The sequence below is a fragment of the Lonchura striata genome, chromosome 5 (assembly GCF_050655825.1).
Source record: "Lonchura striata isolate lonStrDom1 chromosome 5, ASM5065582v1, whole genome shotgun sequence".
Taxonomy (NCBI): domain Eukaryota; kingdom Metazoa; phylum Chordata; class Aves; order Passeriformes; family Estrildidae; genus Lonchura; species Lonchura striata.
The window spans coordinates 28,487,009-28,504,345 of NC_140707.1; the positions used below are offsets into that span (position 1 = coordinate 28,487,009).

The 17,337-nt window shown below is 38.1% G+C and overlaps 1 protein-coding gene across 5 annotated transcripts in view; it reads right to left on the reverse strand.

The window, feature by feature from the left end:
• AP2A2 (adaptor related protein complex 2 subunit alpha 2) overlaps window positions 1-17,337 on the reverse strand; it is a 45,054-nt gene that overhangs the window by 7,558 nt on the left and 20,159 nt on the right. For 2 of the 5 annotated variants that reach the window (XM_021555161.3, XM_085581589.1), the window contains exons 3-17: window positions 16,058-16,200; window positions 15,250-15,443; window positions 13,236-13,365; window positions 12,103-12,204; window positions 10,633-10,741; window positions 9,984-10,134; window positions 9,404-9,572; window positions 8,147-8,284; window positions 6,725-6,907; window positions 6,305-6,402; window positions 5,899-6,130; window positions 4,948-5,115; window positions 2,866-3,032; window positions 1,082-1,159; window positions 99-181 (exon numbers count right to left, since the gene is read on the reverse strand). In XM_021555161.3, coding sequence (XP_021410836.2) covers window positions 99-181; window positions 1,082-1,159; window positions 2,866-3,032; window positions 4,948-5,115; window positions 5,899-6,130; window positions 6,305-6,402; window positions 6,725-6,907; window positions 8,147-8,284; window positions 9,404-9,572; window positions 9,984-10,134; window positions 10,633-10,741; window positions 12,103-12,204; window positions 13,236-13,365; window positions 15,250-15,443; window positions 16,058-16,200 — 2,145 coding nt within the window. The remainder of the gene's footprint in view (window positions 1-98; window positions 182-1,081; window positions 1,160-2,865; window positions 3,033-4,947; window positions 5,116-5,898; window positions 6,131-6,304; window positions 6,403-6,724; window positions 6,908-8,146; window positions 8,285-9,403; window positions 9,573-9,983; window positions 10,135-10,632; window positions 10,742-12,102; window positions 12,205-13,235; window positions 13,366-15,249; window positions 15,444-16,057; window positions 16,201-17,337) is intronic. The other 3 variants (XM_021555162.3, XM_021555164.3, XM_021555163.3) reach the window with 3 other exon arrangements.

Here is a 17,337-nt window from a genome sequence, read left to right on the forward strand (position 1 = left end):
TCCCTCTTCAATAGCTGAAAAGTGAGTCCTGTCTGGAATATCATGCTGGCATTGTGATTGATAATGCAGACATCCAACCACGGCTCAACAGATCTTACCCAGGTTCTGTCGAAATTCAGATTTCAAGCCAATTTGTAGCAACTGGTTTTCAAATAAGACTCCATTATTTTTACACACAAACCTAGGGGAAGAGAGGGAAAAAATGTTTTAAATTGAGCCACAATAAACAATATTTAGAACCACAAAATTCAGGATTTACACAGAGGATGAAGATTGCGGTTAACCTAGAATGCATCAATCTGTGAGAGAGGCCTTTGCAGAAAACTGCAGAGTTAGAAAAGACAATTTTACATCCAGAACCACCACTTATAGGACACTAAAAGAACTGACATTTTTCTTTGATAGGCTGTCTGAGAAACTATGAAAGAAACCACAATATGCTACATGCACACACACTGTCTAATAAAGTACCAGGCAACAGACATGGATTTTTCTTTTTAGTCTTGAGAACTTCTGAAACTCATTAGGTTGGTGCAGAATTGAAAAGTTTGAAGCTTTGACTGAAAGGTTTAAACCTGAAAGAAAAAAACCCTCCTTGTTTTATCATTTCTGTATCACCTAAGCCAACTGAGAGATGTACTTTTTCCACTTTTGAGAGAGGAAGCCCATTCTCCAGTGATTTCAGTCCTTTCTATCACCCTTCACTTAAAAGTAGAAGAGGTGGTCAGCAAGCATCTGCCTTTTGCATCCCAGGCACTTAAAACACACTCCCAAATATCAGTACTTTTGACAAGTACTCTGTTTTTTTATTTAGTTCCAAACAGTTGCAAAAACTTAACATACAACTGGCATTGCCTCATTTTAGAGCAGTGTGTGATAGCACTGACTTGTAAAGAAGACTCTAACGTGTATTCATGAGCCTGTCACAAAATCCACAGCATCCACAGAGGTGTCCTAGTCACAAGTCTGACAGTACATGTTTCTCTAGTTCTGCTGCTATTAAATTAATGAACAATATAGTTTTGCTTTATAACTATATTCTGGAAATTGCCCAGCCTTGCAAGGTTTTAGTATTGCTTACTTGTGAAAAAGCTCATCAGCATCATGCACAGTATCAGCTGGTTCCTCAGAAACTACCTCAGATGAAGCCAGGTCAGGGCTAGTTCAGGCAGCACAAAGGAAGAAAGGCAGTAGCGACAGAGACAGCAGGAGTTAGTAAAGACAGCTTAGAGCTTCGTTACTTCTTTTACCTCCTTCCTCAAAAATGGCACTGCTGAGCTTAATGCACGAGAAATTGATTAGCTGCCCTAGCTCAGTACCTTAAAAAGGTTTTAGGCATTAGGCAATGTTTTCCCCCACTTCTCTCCCCCATCCCATCCCGACTGTTAGAAAACAGCAATTCTTCATGAAGACAGCTGAAGGTGTTCAGTAAATGTAAATCTCTTACAGAACCAAGTCCTTTTAGGTGTTTAACTGTGACAGCAAAAGTGTTTAAGCTCAAAATCAAAAAGATAGCTGCACATTAACTACTACAAAGGTGTGCTTAAAAGCAGAGGCCTCATCAACCTTAGACACTTTTCTAATTACAGGTGCACAATCAGTTCCTAAAAACACACAAGTATTAAGCATAGGCAAGAGTACACAGGCACACAGAGAATGACTTACCCAAGCAACAGATTAGAAACAAAAGTGACAACAGCACTAAAAAAAGGCAGGAAACTGTAAAAAGCAACTTCTCAGGATCATTAGAGAAGCATTCAATAATCTACAGACAGACCAAGGAGTTGGGTATTGCTATACTTTCTTCTGCAAAGAGAAAACTCTTTATGTAACATTTGCTTATGAAGCTACTAGCACTGGTTCCTTTTTTTACCCTCTTAAAAAAAAAGGAATGAACAAGATCGTGCAGCTTCCTAAACCCCTGGTTTTGTGTTGTATGATCAAGTATCACTTCTGACCTTCCAGCAGAAACACAGGATCAAGTAATAATCACGGCAAACCTGCAACAATGCATTGCCTGATATTAAATTTTGATGGAAGTGCTAATGATCCAGGCAGATCAGTTTCCCTAATTATGTCTTTTATATTAAGATGCATTGAAAATTTGTTGTGCCAACATTCAAAATTTGGTCCTAAACAACAGTAATATGTTCTTGTCCAGTAAGACAACTGATTTTAAAGACATTCTGTGATTTTATGCCATTCATTCCCAAAAATTTAGCCAAATAACATTTGAGAGTAGCCACAGGGACTTTTAATAATGGGGTTAATAATACATTGTACCTACACTACACTTGCTAATGTAATTATAATATCAAATCCCCTTTAAAAAAAAAAAAAAGAAACCCACTTGTTCTTTATCCCCCTTTTCACACCCCTCTGTCAGACAGTAGCAGAAAATTGAAGTGTGGCATTAAAATGTGGGGAGCAATATCTCTGGATACAATCCATCTCAATATTTCAGTAGCAGCTTGCCATAAGTGGAGAGACAAGAATACTTTATGAAAAGAAAATAAGAATAAATGTATTCATATCAGGACAGATAACCCCCACTTCAAGACGTATGGAGATGCACAAGCAGCTTAATTTAACAAAGAAGCAAAACCACCATGAAAACCAGACACTGCTGTGTGGCAAATATCCTCAGGTTGAGAACTACAGACTCCATTTTTCCATTAGAAGCGATATTCAATAAAGACAGCACATCCAACAGAGTGTCCAAGAACACCTCTCCTGCTGCAAAACTACCACCCAGGAATGCACTTAGTATGCTGGAATAAAACCAAAAGTTATGTGTTTTTTTCCTTCAATCCTGTTTCAACAGATAAATTCTCCTTCAAATTCCTTTCAGGGTGACTTAATTACCTCGCAAAGTTGTCATCAGAACCAGGAGCAAGAGGTGCAACTGCAGAAGTTGGATCTGAAAATACATCCACGAGCAGGCTACCACTAGAGGAAGGTGGGGGAGGTGAATTGGTGACAGGGGCAGGACCCAGACCCAGCAGATCATCCTCTGATGGAGAAGGAGTAGTCTAAGGAAGACAAGACACTTTGGTGTTACACTGCAAAAAAACTACCACAAAGCTGTCTCGTTTGCATAGACAACTAAGCTATAGTAAAGTGCCTCTCCCCACCCCAAATCAAGGTTTGAATGTATGTAAAAGGGTTCGCACACACTGCAGTTACCACGCTGAATTTCAACTTAAGGTCATTTACAGGTGTGGTTTTCTTTTTTTTCTTTGAAGAGAGGTATGTCCAGCTAACCATTAAATAAAAGCAAAACCAAAATTAATCTAAGATCTGGTTCTGCAGAAGAAAGATTACAAAGATGTCAGTTCTTCCCCCATCTCTTTTCCTGTTAGTTTCAAGGGAAAGTAAGTACTGTAGGGAATAAAATTCCCATGTTGCTTGTCTTTCATGAAGAATCCATCAACAAAGCAAGTGCCTTTTACACAAAGCTAAATCACAAGTCATCACAGCATCTTTAAAATTGACTATCAGTTTAATCCTGGTTTCTGAAGCCTAGCAATCTTAGAAAGAATGTAAACCCAACCAGCAAAAAAAAAGCAGAGCCTGTAGCCAGTTTAAGCTGCAAACACTAGAGGAAGAGACAAAATGTTTAAACTGTTTTTTCCTCAAATAGAACAAATCAAGCAGTCAGGACACAATCATGCAACAGAGGCTGCATATATCTGCCCAAGTCGCATGCAAGAACAGTGCAGACTCTTAATCAAAATGGCCATGTTATTAGACATTAGCAGCTTCCACTATGTCAGATAATCTGAGGATGAGTCATGAGATGAGTTTGCATGAATCTGAAATCTTGCTTTTTTAAGCCAACTCCAAGTTATCATATACTCCATACAGTATAATGAAAAATTCCCTGGCAAAAGACTTTTAAGAAGCCAATAATTAGGACCAACTGAAAACAAACAAAGGTTGGACCTCAAATTTCTAACATTTTTGGAATCTAAACCAGAAAAAGCCACTAGTGAAGGTAACACTGTGCAGTTTGTTACATGGCTGCAACACACATGAAGCGAACCTTGTAAAGTACAGTGCAATATTAACATCCAGTCATTTCAATTTGGCATTCAAAGAAAATTTTACAACTTTTCTGCTGGAAAGATACTTCTGGTAAGTCAAAACTGTTGCACTTGGAGTAGCTACTCTTATACACTGCAGTGACTAAGTAGTAAATTGTTATGCTTTAACAAACTGGGCAGGGAGCATGCTACAGTATTTCCTTCTCTAGGTAATCTTCTACACATCTTAAATCTAATTACAAGTTACTCTAGGCATTAAAACCAGAAAGAAGTATTACATTATGGGAAAAATTGATCCTACCGGCTTTAACTGACAACAAAAAGTTTCAGCTCAGAAGAAAAAAAAACCAAAACAAAAACAAAACTGTGGACTTGTCTAGCATAATTGAACTCAAATTGTACTGACAAATAAAAAGTAACAACTTTATATAGATTTAAGGATATCCTGGTGAAGGTAAGTGTTGTCCATTTCTGTTAAAAACAACAGCCCAAACCAAGATACAAAATAACATGTTAGACAAAGCAGAAAAAACAGCTGATACTCTGAAATTCAAGTTAACTCCTTTTAAATATTTAAATATTACAATCTCACCCTCAGTGCAATTTGATCAAGGAAATTCACATCTCTGAAATAACAGCAACATTTTTTAAATAACAATGTAAAAGGGATTTTTTTTAGGCTGCAGACAGTTTGTCCCCACTTACATAAAATTTCCAAAGGAAAACTGCATCCAAGCACAATGAAAGGAAAGCAACTGTACATCCCCCACTTTATAACAAGCATCCAAAGTCTTAAGCTTCAGATGGGAAGTTGCAAATCCCAAAAAAGCCACTTTAGGAAACCAGTCTTTTCTCACTTGCACACCATCTAAATTAATGAAATAACAGCTCTTAAACTCACAACAGTGGCATTGAGTGCAGGTTCAGCACTTCCATTCATATCAGAGCTCCTCTCCTTTTTGATCTCTTCCAGGTCAGTAACTGTGCCTGGGCCTTTCTTCTTCTTCAGTTTAGCCAAAATGGAAGATTCCCTCTCTGGAAAGGGAGGCATTTCTTCCAACACTGTAGCCTTACCATAAGAGAAAAAAAATTAGTTAAACTTCAGAGAAAAAGCCAAACCAGCTTTTAAGTCTTTGAAGAGACACACCCTTATGATTGCATAAAGCAAAAGCAGAAGTAGTTACCCTCACAGAAAATTATTATGCAGTTTACTGTAGTGAGAGATTGATTGCTTTTTTGAAAGAAAAAATGCTTTAAAACTTTCTGAAGTCCTTCAAAAGCATGTGGTTAAGAAAACAGGAGCATATCACTTCTCTGAAACAGTGATATTTAAAAAAAGAAAATTTAAATCATTAGATCATAGCAGACCTAAGGGTCCTTAAGTCAGGCAGACCTAGACTTAAACCACAAAGAATACTCAAGTTTCTACCCAGACCTAAGAATTTATTAGATGTCAGAACCAAATGTGCAATGCTCTGCTCAGATCTGAGAGCACCACGCTAAATCACTGAACTTCAAGAGACAAAAAATTACACTTTTCCTGCCCACCATCAAGTAAGTCCTCAAAAGAAAGTCCCAGCCTTTTGATATCTAAATCCTCTAGGACCCTGTATTGTGCCAGCTTTCCCTGGCTTCTCTGCTCCAGATTAACATGTCTTAATGGTCATATGTCCCACTACAGCAATAACAACTTGGAATTTAGCTCTAAATTAAAGATGAATGGAGCAGAATTAAGGAGACTTAAAGAACCAGCACCCACATTGTAATCCTGAGATTTCTGAGCAATTAGATAAGGTTTAGTTGAGTTTAACTCGCTGACAGCATAATAAAGAAAATAAACCTTTATACCTACCAATATATCAGTACTAGCAATAGTACTGAGCCTCAAATACTCAACAGCTCTCTGCTGCAGCTCAACATCAGCATTCTTCAGCTGACTGTCACTGCGCAGCACATCTTGAATTGTAGTTTTGATTTCTGGAAACAGGTTCACAAACTTGATGTAGGTAGACAGAAGCAGAGCTCGGGTAGGAACACTACACAGATGAAACTTGGAATGTAGCAAGTTGAACTGGATGAGGGGACTTAAAAGAAGGGGAAAAAGAACTTGTTCAGTTTTGTAGATAGGATAATCTCTATATGTTAATATTGCATTATTAACAAGATCTGAATGACTTGTTAACTAGCCTTTAGGGATACTGGGAATTGTTTACAGAAAGCATTACGACTCCAATTCAGTATTTTAGAAGGTGTTTTACCTTGATCTTGGATCACCTGCTATCAGATTTCCAAATTCTCCCAAGATGTAGCCACCTACTTTTACAAGATTCTCGTGGCATGCTGGAGCTTGAAGGGCCTGTAACACATTAATAATCATTGATATGCCATGTACAAAAAGAACCGTATTTTCTGTCACTTCCATTCCCAGTTTTCTCATCTACTTTCCTGCAAGAGCAGACTACGGATCTAGGCACTACAGAGTACTTATGAGAAAAACATCATGGGTGATATGGTTTCAGTGAAGACTCTAATTTGAGCATTAGTTGATAAAGAGCATTCTTAGGCCCATCTAGCAGTACTGTGGACTTTTGATAGAGCTCCTTAAGTTTCCCCTGTTGCACCACGTGCTGCTTCCTTGATTCTTAGCTCATTTTGAAATTGAAAACAGTTAATCTCACCTCAAAAACAGTCTTTGCTGCATATCCTTGCACATCATCCCTGTTGATGACAATCTGAATAACTCGGTACCACACTTCTTCACTGACATAGTCACCAGCAATGCGAATCAAATTCAGGATTGTATCCACATACCACGTGTAATCCACTGCATACTTTTCAGCTAGAATTGCAACCTTCAGAACCTGAGCACACAAAAGAGAACACAGAAGGTTGACTAGCTTTTACTATGAGCTGTATACTCCTGGTGATGCCCCACACTGGCCCAGAAGCCTCAGTTTCAGATGCACGACCTTGTTCACCTGTTCCCACAGCCAAGGTGAAGGGTGAACATTGAAATGCTGTGCCAGAATACAGCAGTTGCCAGGCACATATTGCTTTGCCATAATGCATTCAAATATGTTGTATCTTTGTGATTTTCCAATTGTGTACCTAAGTGATCAAGAGCAATTTACAGAACATTTTTTGTTTGCTATAAAAACACCATATAAACTACCACTGAGACAGGATCAAATAGGAAATTGGAAACCTCTCAAAAAAAAAGGGAAAAGCAAACTCAAGATAGCACAGGCAAATAGAAACACCAATGCACAGCTGACTTTTTCAGGTCATACTCACAGATTCCTGTATCCTGAAGCAAACAATCAGCTTCAGGGGAGACCCCACACAATTTATTATCAGTTGCACTTACTACTCTTAAAAGAACAGGTCAGTATAAGGGAACAGAATTAAATTCTCACTATCTGCCAAGTCATGGGACAATACCAAGAGCAACCAGACAGCACAAGAGGTAAATCAAAAAGTAGTATTCCACATTCACTTCTCCAACCAAGGGACATCAGCATGTAACTAAGCTAAATAACTACTCTTAAGTACAAGTTTTGTTCACCATCCTAAAAAGGTGGAAGTTGAACATTTCAACTTTTATCCTACTGGTAGGAAAGGGATAGATATCAGCCTCTTAGCTGATTAGAAGGTATTGCTTCTGGGAACCCTTAGACTGAACATTCTCAGAGCATACAAAGTTCTACCTACAAATAAGCATTTACCACTAATTTTTGAAGCTACTGGACAATTGACTAGAGTAGGACCTAACTCTCAGATGTAGAGAATGTGTTGGTGGCTCACATATAAAATTAATTTCAGTTTCTATATGCACTGTACCGAGACCAAGATCAGCTTTTAAAATTCTTTACTTTCCAAGGATTACCCCCTGGATTATCTTAGCCTAAATTATTCGCTATTAGACTACAAAGTTAGGAGTTTTTTGTTTGTTTGTTTTAGTAGTTTTCTTTTTTTTTTTTTAAGCCACCATGAAAAGCAATCTCTATCATAGACTATGCAGCATCCTAATTAATAAATTATACTTATGGTACCAAATCCAGCTATGAAACAAATATTTAAGAAAAACACCAATAGCTTACAATTTCTTCTCTAATGGAATAATCAGCAGTCTCCAGGTAATTGAGCATTTCAGCCACAATCTGCTGGGCATTGCTTCGGTCACACATTGCATACAGGAGATCTACAGCTCTTTGTCGTACACTTACATCTCTCTCAGTCTGCAAAAAGAGTCAAAGGTCAAGGTGATTTCATCTTTGTTTGGAAAGTACATGCAACTTAAGAGATGAAACTTAATATTACACACAGTCAAATTTAAAACAAATGAATGTGCATAATTTTTCAAATGCAGAATTAATTCAGATATACCCTTTATATAAGCTGTGAGTTTTTTATACTATTTCTCACTTTCAGTCACCTAGGAAAACCTCAATGGAGGGGACTCAGCTTCCTGCTTTTAAATACTATCACAAAAATTCAAATCATCAGGTTTTGTTTCTGTAGCGTACTTATTCAAATCTGTGCAGGTGCTGAAAGAATGGAGGAGTCTGTACAGAACACCTCAGTATTACGCAGAATAGGGTGGGTGAATTTGTGGTCCACTATGCACTGAGTAACTGGTACCAGTGGCCATAAATGCACCAATAACTGGATGAAATTCTTAAATTGTTACCAGGCCAATGAGCATTTAGCTATCTGCAGGTTTAGTGTCAGCCATTCCTGTAACAACTGAAGTCCAGCTAGAACAAATGCATACTTTGAACTTAGACAAATGTATAAATATGCTACAGCACAAACTTGGAAGAAAAAGCATTTAAATATCCAAGTATGCAAGTAAATTTACATGCAAATCAATCTTACTCTTTCGACTTCTGCTTTGTCACATAAACACGGCCTAGGAATGCATCTCTTTGGTTTCTGGTTTTTACAATTCTGTAGTGCAAACTGATCTGCTCTACCACTCCCCATAAGCTATTACAGCAAAGGAACAGTGTCCAATACTCAGCATTCTCAATTTTGAAATTTCACATTTTTAAACAATTATACATCTTCAGCCTACACTTTAGTAGATACCAGTGTTACAGGAGACACAGCTCCAGGTATGAGATTTACCAGCAAGCTGCAAAAATCAACAAAAGCTGACCTCTGTAATTGCCAGCACAGCAAGATTTTGCTGGATTGAGGTAAAAAACTGAGGTAGACTTCAAAGAACAACTCAGTTTGATCCCCAAGTGTTATTAACTTAATTTGAGACAGGGAGCTTGGGGCAGTGGGGGAGAGGGCATTGAGGCAGGGCAGAAGACAACACTCATAAACAGACCACACACTTCAATATTTACCTTCAATGCATTGATAACTGTTTCTATGTGTGTTTTCACAGCCTCATGTGAGAATTCAGAGCTGGCAAGCGTGCACATGCTTTCCAGTGCTAGGTAACGCAAATTAGTTTCTCGGTGCTGCAAGAACTGACCTAGCTGGTTACAGGCACGGACTAGTAGGTTTGGCTCACTGCACAGAACAGGAGAGAAAGTGAAAGGGTTAAAAGCAACAGGTTGGAGAACACTCAATTCAGAATACTATTTCTGCAGTGAAGATTGCTTAAAATGCTTCAAAGTGTCTGATAGAATACTTTGCTAGTGAAATGCAAATTTGATACTGTGAGCAAATAATCTCTGTTGGATTAGAGCAGTGGGGTCAATACAAAACATCAAAAAAAAGAAGCAGCAAAACCCAAAGCTACACAGTTCATTAACACTGTTCACTTACATTGCTGTGGTTGAGTTCCAATCTCGCAAGCAACTTTGTGTTCTTTTCCCCTTCACTCCCTCCCCCATTAAAATCTGATAAACTGTTCAAGACATAGCCCCATCTTTTCACTTTAAAAGCCCCTCCGATAATGCAAGTGTTGTCCCAGCTCACCTGTCATGATGTATAATTAAGCTTATTGCCTCAAACAGGACAGCATTCTTTGCATTCGAGTGTTGCACTTTCTTTGACTTTGGTGGCTCCTGTGCTTTGTTGAGGATGGTTTCCAGGCATTCTGTCAGACGGCCACGTACCGCAGGGTCTTCTGGAGAAGAATGAGCCGTTGGACAACTTCATTTTGCTCCAAACCCTAATCCCTACCTTAGGTTTTCCCCTGACTAAATCTAAATTAACTAAATTATTCCAAGACATTAAAAAAAAATTACACTCCCCAACATACATGTGGGAAAAGAATTCCAAGCCTCAATTCTATTTGGGTGAAAACAAAAGCCAAACACAATCTGTACTACAACATACTTGGAGGTTTTAATACAGTTGATGGTATTAATGAATGTTTAAAATGGCAGCTGCCAGTGATTTGTAAGATGCAGAGTTGTTGGATATTTTGTTAAAATTAAACACAACATAACTCAAAAGGCCAAGTAGCTTAGAGCTACCAGAGACACTCAGGAGTACAAACTTCAGTATCTTTGCCTTAAGACAATGTGCTTGCACTCCAAGGTATGGTAACACTGCAGTGCAGTAGCTCTTTGGAGCCAGTGTACTGTGTAAGAGAAGACCAGTGCTGTGATGTGTGCATTACCTGGAGGTGGATAGCACTGTAACAACCTCAGAAGTTTCACAGATAGCCAGGGAGCTGGAACAAAGTAGTATGTGTAGTCCTGAAGGTCTGTTGATGCAGAAGTTACAATCTGTAAAACAAACATCCAGCATGTAAATTGCTGAAGTTAATTGATTCACAAGCATGAAAAGGAGCCAAAGAACACTGTAGGTCACCTCTGACAGAAGCTTAAAAAACTGTGTCACTAGCAAAGTCTAGTTCAGTAGATTAATTAGGTGCAAGCTGCCATGTTATGAGTATACCACAGTAAATGCTAGTAATGGAAATCCAGTCTTGTAGATACAGTAGTCTAGAAAGTCTCTTCTGAAAGCCTACTTGCTTTTTTAAAGAATGAAGACAACCATCTTGTAACATCAAAATGTTTAACCAGAAGTTTGACTTTCTCTGTTCTAGCAATTCACAGATTCAGTCAAGTCTGGTGGCTGCTGACAGGTGAGCCTGCAATTCAAGTACAACATGCTAGGACAGACTGACCTAAAGCAGAAGGATCAACTTACACCTTCAGTAACATCCATACAGCAAAGCAAACAAGAGATATTATTCACAGAAGAGGTTTATATACATAATGAAATGTGATAAGGATTAGATTACCCCTCTTCATAGATTTATTTTACCCCTTTTATTCTAGGGTAACCATGAGTTTGGCACCAGTTTTGCTCAAAATAATTCTACCTAATTCTTACTGCTCCATTACAGAACAGCCTTTCACTTCCCTCAGCACTCCCTTGCTTTTAAGTATTAGTGAAAAAAAAATCTTCATATTTGAAAAGAAAGTAAATAAGTAATTTGGGTATAAGACTGCATAAAACTAGGTGTAAAATACACTTGTGAATTAGTCACCTCCCTAGTCTCTTTCCCCCTTCCGAAAGGAGGGGGAAAACAAAATCAAATAAAACAGTGACATCAGTTTTCCAGCACAGAAATGTTAACTTACAGACATGTCTCTCCACTCCTCTCTGCCACTGCTTAAACTCCCTGCATAATTTACAGAATATCAGATGCTTATTATTATTAACTTAGCACCAGCTCAAAAGAAGGAATAGGAAGGCAATTAGTCTTGTAAGAAGTTTAGATAAAGTTAAAGCTACAGTTTGTATTTTTGAGGGTTTTATGTGAAGTCTGTAGAATCAGTCTTTGATCCAACTATTCTTTGCTATTACAGCAACAAAGTGAGGATTACTGTTTGGAGCACAGCAGGGATTAAACCAAGAAAGTCTGGGCAAGCCAATACAGCTTTCTGTCCTGGTTAGCAACAAGCATTTAAAGAGGTTACCTGAAGCACCTCCATGAAGTGACACTGAATCATCTTCACATTTCATGGTACAGTAAACTAATCTGACCCTAGAAAGCAGAATAGGAAGCTAACCTGATCTAGAAAGCTGAGTAAATTAATCAACAATGAAGTATTATCAGGGTCATCATTGGACTCACTCTGCTTAATCTAGACACTGCCAAGGAGACTGAAGTCTTAAACTCTTCTGGGTTCTTCTGTGCCAAAGTGGTGATCAGACTTGTAGCGGCAGTAACCACACCCTAGAAAAAAAACCACAACACAAAAAACCAGTGTTCAATTTTGGATCAGTTTATAACACTGCCCATTAACACCTTTCAATCCAAGTGATTTTTAATATACAAAAAAAAAAAAAAAAAGTTTATCCCCATTACAAAGCCCTGCATTAAAAATACTCTAATTTGGCTAGCAGCTGGACTAAGTACACACCAGCAGAATCCAACAGAGTTTTCAACAACATGATACTGCCATGCTTGCAGAATATTTTTGGCTATTTTTTGTATTAGCTTTGTCTCTAAATAAATCAGCCCTACAATCACAGGTCCAATTTTACATTGACTTAATATTTGACTTTATATTTGGATAGCACATCTAAAATAAGAAAGCTGTATTAAAATTAAGCCTGGACACAAATTGTCTTACTATACAAGCAAAACATGAGCAGAAGAAATTCAATGCAGCAGATCATCCAGGAAAGAGTTCTTACAACTCAGCATGAGGAGAGGGCTTTGTATAACACAAGCATTGGATATTACTACTGCAGACTAAAGCACTCATTACTGTTGAGGGACAGGTATTAATAGACTTATTTTCATAAAGTAACTGGACTGGGGGAAAAAAACAGGGTCTCCTTTCTAAAGCAAGAGAGTTTTTTAAGCAAAGTAAGAATGACATGAACACCACAGGGCAAGGAAGTCTAAGCAATGACAAATCATGTCTTGAATCTTTAGTGCAGATCTAATCTTAAAAGGCCTAAGATAATTAATATTACACCTATGCAATGTGACTTAGTGTAACAAGGCATAAGATTAATTAATTTACAGCCAGAGGAAAAGAACAACTTGTACATACTATTCTTGTATCTACAATGAAAAGGTAAACAAAGCTTTATTAAAAATTAATAAATACAGCAAATTTTCTTCCCAAAGCCTGAAGACAACAGCAAGCCACTTGCTTGAAAGACTCAAGCAGAAATAAATGCTGTATTTAACAGCAGAAGTCACATCATTCTCTATACACACTAGGCCCAAGAAGCAAAATGAGTCTGATTTACCAAGTGCTGGTCATTGAGGAGATGCACCACTCGAGATGTCCAGTCTCCCATAGGAACAAGGTCAGGAGAAGTTCTGTATAAACGCAGCAAGCATAAAGCAGCACTTTGCTTCACACTATCCATAGTGTCTCTGCAAGACATACATACTGATTTAAAATACAGTTGTTAAGGCACAGCAATACCTGCAGGACAGCTTTATGCCAGATTTCACACTGACTCAGCATCCTTGGCCAGGCTGCATCTTTTCAACAGAAGTTCACTGAAGTCTTCTTATGCTGAAGTATTTGTTCTTCTTAATTTTTCTAGTAAGTTTACTTAGTCAAGTTTTCAACTATTATAGAAGCTACAAGACATATGTAATGATTCTTTACAAACTGGAGTAGAATTTCACATCTTTTACGAGAACTGAAAGTTCATCTCATCTGATCACAAGAAGAAGCTTCTTCCAGGCTGATTGAAATCAGACAGTTCAGATATACTACCTTAAGAATGTGATCAAAGCAGGATCTACTGATAGGTCCTGCATGTCAGATGGAAACCATGAACTACTCAACAGCTTCATCACCTCCAGCTAGAATGTAAGGTGGCTGTCAACAAGCACACAACCAACAAATCTGTTCACCTTGCCATCCCTGCTGCCGGCACAGAAATGGACTATTTTAAGAGTGGCAAGCAACTATTCTAGTTCAGTGAACTCCTTTCCACAAAGCTGTTGATTAAGCATTTTGTGTGATGGACAGACAACAGCTATAAAATGTACAGAGCACTACCAGTAAGAGTATTAAGAGGCAATTTGTAATGTGGTTAATCTTGGTTAAATGTTCAGAAACCTCTATATCCCCAGTAGAAGTTCAGCCCAGCTATTCTTCATAAATTTACCAGTTTTCCATGAGATCAAATTGTACCTCTGTTAGAAACTACAAACCTATTCCTCCTGTCTCTAATTTATATTTAAGCCAAGAGAGCTATGCTGAATTGGCAAATGCAACTGACAAAGCTCATTCTGCCCAGGTCACTTAGACAGGACAGGCAAGCAAACATATTTCATATATATTATCTTAGAAACGCAGAAGGAATGAGACCCTGAAGAGTGATCTCAGAAAACACAGACACAGCTTGAAGTTTAAACAACTGACCTGAAGGTGCTGTGCTCTCTTTGCAATTAGTGAACCCAAGTGAAATTTTTGGAATTTTTTAAGGCTCTCTTATTAAAACCCCATGACTCATCACTGCAGCACTGTCCCCACTATGCTACATGGAGAACAACACCTGGCAATGGTAATGGCCTGACATTTAGAGTATTAATATCTTTCTTATGCCACATGTCACTTTTTATATTAATGTAAGACAGTTACTTGTTATAAAAAGATCCATGCACATTCTAAAACATTTCATATCCATAAGAGTTAAATGCACTGTTTGCATTTGGACATTTTAAGTTTTAAAGTAAATTAGCCCTACGATCACAGGTCCAACTTTACATTGACTTAACTATAGTTTCAGACATTTGCCAGGTCAGTTTAGAAACTTTCAGCTATACCAAAGTAAGAAAGTTGGTAGTGACTATTTGCCATTTACATGTATTGCTCTTTATATGGTTAGTAGAGGAAGCAAGAAAACTCAGTACATTCACATAAGAACTTCAGTTTATAAGAAAATTTGTAATATAAACATCTATTTAGGTTCATTTATTTCTTTTTTCATCATGAGAGGTAAGGAAAGTAAAACATATGTATTTCAGGGGTATTCAGTACCACAGATCTATCCAAAACAAAAATCGCGTCAAGCTGTAAAAGCCTATTCAAGACACCAAAAGTCTTAATTTCCATGTAGTCTTGCACTCCTACAAGCAACTCCACACCCAGGCAAGTGAAAGCACCTGCAGGTATTGGAACTGTCATTATACTGCAAGTCCAGGGCTGTAGAGCCCAAGCACGGATTAAGGTGCTGCAATGGAATCAAGTTGCTGTAAAGTATATCGCTGTTGTATTTGAAAGAGGCATGTCACACCTACCCAGCCACAAGAATTTTGGGAATTTCTCCAGCAAAAGCTTCTGCCATCTCCCGGCTGCCCACATTGGCAATGCAGTGCAGAGCAAGGCCCATGAAGGTGGGGTTCCGGCTGGCCAGGTCGTTCTTGATGGCGTTGTTTATCAGGCGAATGAGCTCGCTGTTGGAGTTCACCAGCACGGAGATGAACAGATAGCCCTGTGAGTCACAACATGGAAAATCTATTTTAGCTGACTTCATTTATTGTGGCGTTAAAAGGAAACACGATTTATTTGACACATACACTTCTCTCCAATGCCATATGGGCAGAAATGGGTATTTAGACAGAGCAAAGGCTAGAAAGGTCAAGTGAATTGAACAAAAATGAGTAAGTTCAGTTACCCTAATTATCTGGTTTTAAGTGTTTTCTCAGTCTATTCTGGCATATACTCAAAAGATTGTTGAATGGGGACCAATCAAAATTTTGGCTTATTATTCAAATACTAATAAGTTACATGCACCTGATAAACACAGCCTTACCTAGAGAGATGGAAAGAGACATTCAGAAAATTAAAAGGTTACTTACCTTTAAATGCAAGACTCAAGACAGTTTCTTAAAAAGAGTAATAATTTTATGCAGAACGCCCATTTTTTGCAACTAGTTCAAGAAGTCCCTGTGCACAAAGGTGTTTAGACTTCAGAATCATTCCTAGAGCTAAAATAAGGCTTTAAGCCACAGCAGGGGGAATGAAGCAAAATTCTTTACAGACTTCACAGCTAAGGCAGGATATTAGACAGACCAGTTTATCTTTTTTAGAGTTCAAGTTACTCACAATTTGTTTCTCTGTATATCTATTGGAACTGAGCAGGTTTACAGCCTCCATGTGACCAAAGTCAATGTCATGCCCCAGCAGAAAGATAAAGAGCAGTTTGCAGACATATTTTTTCTTACTGTAACCATCCAGAGCCTTGTCACCTGAAAAGCAATGAAACAAACAGCAATTAAGTCTATGCTGAGTTTTTACCTTGGTTACTTAGTGATAATTCCATCTACCATTATCTATATCCTAAAGGATGGTGATGAAAGGATAGTCAGGAAATAATGCTATCATCTAGTCCCTGAAGTAACTTCCAGTACCCTTGGAGTATGTTCTTACTAAGAGGCAGCACATCCATGCTTGCTCCATTTTGATTTTCCTGCTTTGGTTAAGAACATGTATATCTTCTATACACATTCTCCTCTTAAACCATTTATCAAACCTTCATCTCAGTCAAAGTGTTAACATATTTTTCCAAGTGCACCACTGTAGAGAACTCAGTAGCAACAACAACAACAAAAAAAACAAACAAACAAAAAACAAACAAACAAAAAAAAAACCCAGCAAGTTGTTTTACAAAGATCAGGTGACAATGGTCGATCCCAAAGACTCAAAGAAACACACAAAACGAGATTACCATGGAATTTTAAAGTTCTTGTAAAATGAAAGTATTCACAAGTGTTCCAGTTTCAGAATAAAAACGCACTCAAAATAGGTTTGGCCATATGTTGCAGTACTGCCGATTTTAGAAGCTTGCAGAAGCAACATGGAGCAGTGCAGCTTCCAGTTCATTGGGAGACCATTGCTCTTCCTGAAGGGAAAAGCTACACAGGAATATAACATTTCTGTGTTACATCCTCTCCATACCTCAAATCAGGAAATACAGGGGTATCCAGCACATCAGGAAATAAAGGGGTAGCCAGTAAATCAGGCAAGACTGACTGCTGGGTAGCAAAAATATGATATCTACTGCTGCCTAAAAGACTATATACGCTCCTTCACCTCAGCATTCTGGGCCTGGAATAACTGATCTGTCACATCAAGTGTGTATTCCTTAGTGATGGACAAGTTCAGCCAGAACAGCACTACATACACTAAAGCTTCAATAAGATATCCTTTACCCATTGCCCTTTACAATAAAAGCTAAGCTTCCTTTTTATTTTATATTTAGCTGCCTATTACATAAATCTGAAGTTAAAGAAGAATCCTAATAGTAATAGTAGTAATCCTAATAGTTGCTCCTTCTTCCTTCTCATGAACTGATACAGAGGCATATTAAATTTGCCAGGCCACAA